The 5,762-nt window shown below is 47.6% G+C and overlaps 1 protein-coding gene across 1 annotated transcript; it reads left to right on the top strand.

Annotated features, from left to right (window-relative positions):
* Positions 1–1,351: 1,351 nt before the first annotated feature.
* Positions 1,352–5,558, top strand: LOC123408561 (3-hydroxy-3-methylglutaryl-coenzyme A reductase 3). The gene is made up of 4 exons (XM_045101642.1): positions 1,352–2,384; positions 2,674–2,855; positions 3,727–4,073; positions 4,751–5,558. Exons 1-4 carry the CDS (start codon positions 1,492–1,494, stop codon positions 5,000–5,002), a joined length of 1,674 nt encoding a protein of 557 aa, XP_044957577.1. The 5' UTR covers positions 1,352–1,491; the 3' UTR covers positions 5,003–5,558.
* Positions 5,559–5,762: the final 204 nt, after the last annotated feature.

Here is a 5,762-nt window from a genome sequence, read left to right on the forward strand (position 1 = left end):
AATTGGTTCGATAAGATCACCCACCATTATCTTTGAGGATAGTGGAGTGTATGGTGCACACATGCAAACTGGATACATTAAGAGTAATATCACTAAGCATATTTCTCCTAAGTAGCTCCCCATAATCTTTACAAAAGCGGGGAAATACGTACCCCCTGTGTAAACTAATATAAGAGCGTTTAGATCACTATTTTAGTGATCTAAACGCTCTTATATTAGTTTACGGAGGGAGTATCTTGCAAGTCAAATCATGCGAAAACCTTGCTGATTTATTTACTAAGTCTCTATCAAACTCAACATTTAAGAAATACTCCCTCCTTTTCGGTTTACAGGGCTCATCTCAAAATTTTCAGATTTTTATTATATTAGGCTCATTTTAAGTCTAATTAAGTTAGATTGCTTTGAGTTCCACGCCATATTTAATTCATAGAGTTTAGAGAAAGAAGATGAGTGGCTATGCATGCATCGTTTTCTACATCCATCATGCAAGTCCAATGAGAAGGAGGATGCTACATTTATTGCCTTGGAAATTGAGTATGTGAAAAATATTTCATTGGCTAGTTAAAACTAGTGTCATCCACTCACAATTCACCTTGGTTGATGAGATTTCAGATTTGAACCCTATAAACCGGAAAGGAGGGAGTATGTTCATGAAATTGATATGCGACGACCTAGGGACTAGCAGGCATCACGGAAGTCTCTTCTTGAGATATCCTTGTTTAATGACATCACACTATGCTATCACTTCGTGAGTCTATGTTTCACGTTCTTATCAAGTTTTCACGAAAAACTTTTTAAAAAAGAACCCTTTTGAGATGATAGCTATACCTCGACAATTATAAGATGATTCTACATCGTCAATCGTAGATTAGGAGGATATTAAGACAAAATTACAAACTATAATTAAGGTAAAATCTCACCTTGCCTAACGGACGTGCGGTTGCACCCGCACGGATGCCTATGTCCCTCTCCAACCAACGCATCTTCCTGAAACCGACTTCTTCTATGAATTGTCGTGTTTTTTTAAAGATATATAAGCCTCCTGTAATCCATAAAACAAATGGATTCAATCACTTATTCAAAACACAATTGATCTGAACGTTATCCCTCTTTCGCCCGCATGAAAATTAATTAGACACTACTGGAATCCGCAGTTGGCATCGGCAGGCGTGCCACGGTAGCACATGTAGAGCGTTCCAAAAAGTTTCCGTTTTGTGTACACGTCGAACAACCCGGAAGGGGCAGGAAGGCCACACGGCCCATGTCGGCCGAGCCGCGGAGCGGGCCCTGCCTCAACGCAGGTGGGTCGCCGCGCGGTAAGCGCACCGGGCATGTGGGCTGCCACTGCCACTGACACTGGCAATAAAAAGGCCGAGGCGGGCGCATCCCGAGGCCCCCGAAACACCCGCTCCCTCTCGCGGCACGGCCACCGCCCCACTCACACCGAGCGGCCGAGCCGTGCCCACGTTTGACTCCGACGCGCGCGCACGCATGGATGCGCGGCAGAGGCCGAGGAGGGTGGCGCCGCCGGCAGTGGGCCAGGCGGGGGCGCCCCGGGTGCTGCAGGCGGGGGACGCGCTGCCGCTGCCGATCCGGCACACCAACCTCATCTTCTCGGCGCTCTTCGCCGCCTCGCTCGCCTACCTGATGCGGCGGTGGCGCGAGAAGATCCGCTCCTCCACGCCGCTCCACGTCGTCGACCTCACCGAGATTCTCTCCGTCTTCGGCCTCGTCGCCTCGCTCATCTACCTGCTCAGCTTCTTCGGGATAGCCTTCGTGCAGTCCATCGTCTCGTCCAGCGACGAGGACGAGGATTTCCTGGTCGGCCCTCCCGCCGCGCCGGGGCCGGCGCCGTGCGGGCATCTCGGCGGCGCCGAAGGGGTCGTGCCCGAGAAAATGCCCGAGGAGGACGAGGAGATTGTGGCCTCCGTCGTCGCCGGGAAGGTCCCCTCCTACGTGCTCGAGACCAGGCTCGGCGACTGCCGGCGCGCCGCGGGGCTCCGGCGCGAGGCGGTGCGGCGGATCACGGGGAGGCAGATCGAGGGGCTCCCGCTCGACGGCTTCGACTACGCGTCCATCCTCGGGCAGTGCTGCGAGCTGCCGGTGGGGTACGTCCAGCTGCCCGTGGGCATCGCCGGGCCGCTCCTGCTCGACGGCCAGCGGTTCTACGTGCCCATGGCGACCACCGAGGGCTGCCTTGTCGCCAGCACCAACCGCGGCTGCAAGGCCATAGCCGAGTCAGGCGGCGCCACCAGCGTTGTGCTCCGGGACGCGATGACGCGCGCCCCCGTCGCCCGCTTCCCCACCGCGCGCCGCGCCGCCGAGCTCAAGGCCTTCCTCGAGGACCCCGCCAACTTCGATACTCTCTCCGTGGTCTTCAACAGGTACACCAACACTCATCACCAAATACTACACGACAACGAACTTATGATGCAACAGATGGCATTGTATTAACACCCAGCTTGTGTTCGACAATACGTCTCTGAGGCTGAAGTCACGTGTCTCATTCAATACTAATATTCTTCTCATGACATAATTTACTCTCTTATTCAAGATTTGTAGCTCTCTTCTCATGACAAATGATACGAGTATTACTTGTCAAATATTTGTTTTTTTCTCTTTGTAGAACACAACACGGTAATTAACTGTTCGGAAAATATGATATCGGAGCAGGTCGAGCAGATTTGGGAGGCTGCAGGGAGTGCAGTGCGCGATGGCTGGGAGGAACCTGTACATGAGATTCAGCTGCAGCACAGGGGATGCCATGGGGATGAACATGATCTCCAAGGGCGTGCAGAACGTGCTGGATTACCTCCAGGATGACTTCCCTGACATGGATGTCATTAGCATATCAGGTTCGCTTTGCTTTGCCACCACCTGCAGAAGCTGAACTAGCTCACTTGAGTCACCTAATCTTCTCTTCAGAATAAAATTCTTAGTCACAACCTTTATTTTTTTCCAAGACAGACTATGGCTTACCGAAAGAAAATAAAAACCTTCATATAATAAGCAGAGTGGCCATTTGATGATACACATAGTTACGCCCCGTTTTCAGCAAGGATTAACAAGAATAAGTTGGTGCACTGTTGAATTATCTGGTTGAGCTTATGGACAACCTATGGTGGACATTGGCATGTTCAATCAAAGTATACCTTTTGTAAAATCAAATTACTATTAGGCCAACTTGGCATACTGTAAGATTGTTCAATTACATACGATACTTGCCATGATGCATTAGGAAGATTTAGAAACGTCCTTGAAAGCAATCTTTGTGGTAAAAGGATATATCTTTAATGCAAGATTCCTAATATGAGTCAAAAATGATATTGACTTTAATAAGTATCAACTTGGAGTAGCTGGAACCATCTTTATTCCTTTAACATCATGCATGTAGAAGGTTCAGAACAAAGTGCGTAAACTACAAGAATAAGTATGCAAGAATAAATATTTGAAGGATGCACATCAATGGGACCTTTTTGTTTTTACACAAATTAACAACTGAGCCATCTGCTGTCCCGTTATCATTTTGATAGTGGAATCCGATCCATGTTGGACCGTATGGGAGGGAAAACAGCCTAGTCATCTTGCATATCATATTTGGCCATACATTAATATACAGCAATATCATTACCACAATTATGTGCATTGTACGAGTAAAATTAGATCTCTATGCTCTCATATATTTTTTTCCGAATCTAATTGCTATCTTTTGGTTATTGAAACCAGGTAACTTTTGTTCTGACAAGAAGCCAGCCGCTGTAAATTGGATCGAGGGGCGTGGCAAGTCTGTGGTTTGTGAGGCAGTAATCAAGGAGGAAATTGTGAAAAAGGTTCTGAAAACCAATGTGCAATCTCTAGTAGAACTAAATGTGATCAAGAATCTTGCTGGCTCAGCTGTTGCTGGAGCTCTCGGGGGGTTCAATGCCCACGCAAGCAATATTGTAACAGCCATCTTCATAGCCACCGGCCAGGATCCTGCACAAAATGTGGAAAGTTCTCAGTGCATCACAATGTTGGAAGCTGTAAATGATGGCAAAGATCTTCACATATCTGTCACTATGCCCTCTATTGAGGTATGCAAATGTATTGTTTTCATTTGTTCTGTTATCACTATATCCAGGCATTGTGCTGATGATGATCATAAAATACAATTTGTTTGGTCCCTCTACAATTTCGATACACAATAAATGCTCTGCACGTAACTTATGGTCTCTATTGGGTTAATTAATACTTAATATGTTCACGTCCTTATCCATGTATTGTTGCTCCTTAAAATTAGTGCCCATCCCCATCTGGCACCTATTTAGAGTTATAAAGAAAAGGCGGTGTATCAACTCTAACTGTATCACTTCATATGGCCTAGTGCTCTGGCTATAATATAGAACAGTGTTTCGTTATACACTTGAATAGTTTGTAACAGAAATTATATTTTGGCTACATAAGATCCAACTATGCTTCGTCAGCTCAATCAGCCAATTCATATCAGAGGAATCTTTCCAGTAGAAAAGGAATATTTTCTGATGCCTTATTTTCCTATTTAGCTACTTGTTATCTTGAGCAGGCTAATTTGTCGATTATTCAGTCTTGTGCTTTGTGTTGCTAGGGCAAGACACATTTTTCCTTATATATCCTATGTTTGTTTGTTTGTTTCCGAGAACATGCTGAGCTGTGTAGGATGGTTTTGTTTTGATAACATCTGAGAATTGATGAGTGGTCGACATGTTGTGATTGTTATTTACTGAAAATGCAGGTGGGCACAGTTGGTGGTGGGACTCAGTTGGCGTCACAGTCTGCATGCCTGGACCTGCTGGGCGTGAAAGGAGCCAACAGGGAATCGCCAGGGTCGAACGCGAGGCTCCTGGCCACCGTGGTGGCAGGCGGGGTTCTCGCCGGGGAGCTGTCCCTCTTGTCCGCCCTCGCCGCCGGCCAGCTCGTCAAGAGCCACATGAAGTACAACAGATCCAGCAGGGACATGTCCAAGGCCGCATCTTTAAGTTCTTGACTCCAGGAGCTGCAGCCCGAGAAACCAATGCAGAAATCAACAGTGTGGCTTGATTCTACATACAGGCTTGGTTGGCTCTTGTCTTCCTTAAGACGAAATTAACATGCTCATCAGCGTCAAGCCATTAACATTAACATCAAGCTAAGAAGAGTTTGCCCAATTTCTTCATCGGTGATGCTGGCCAGTGTTTCCGTCGTCGTTCTTCACGTGTTGCTGCTTTCATCGTCGTCAGACGGCCCCGGGCAGGCACCGGAGAAGCTGACGTTTTTGGCCTGTTTGTGTTCATAAGGCTTTGTGGCTGGTTGGTTACCTTGGCGCGCAAAGTGTGGGGATCTTTTTTGTAGAATCGAAGTGTAGAGATGTCTCTGCTTGCTTCAGGAAGCCAGCCTTGTAGTGCTAGCTGTTTCACCTTTGTGTTGGTCCTTGTTTTCCTGTTTGCTAGTCGAAGTTGGTGACGTGATTGTAGAAAGATGTGGGTCTCGGTGGAGTTCTCCAGAGCACCATGACCTTTTGTAGATCTGCCTAATATTCCAGATCAGATGCATGTGTCAGCAGATGTTCAAGTGTCGCCCTCGCGTGCCTGCTGTCCCGGGTTGGTTTGATGCATGTACCGATCATTACACCGATGGGCATCTTGGTACTGAGTATCGGCACCTGCGAGTAGTAGTAATCTGGTGCCTGTGTCTGCCGCACATAATTAAGCAGAGTGTGCCAGTCGGCCGATCCACTTGGTGGATGGATGGGCTGAGCATGTGGCTGC

Source organism: Hordeum vulgare, chromosome 7H, assembly GCF_904849725.1.
Source record: "Hordeum vulgare subsp. vulgare chromosome 7H, MorexV3_pseudomolecules_assembly, whole genome shotgun sequence".
Classification (NCBI taxonomy): domain Eukaryota; kingdom Viridiplantae; phylum Streptophyta; class Magnoliopsida; order Poales; family Poaceae; genus Hordeum; species Hordeum vulgare.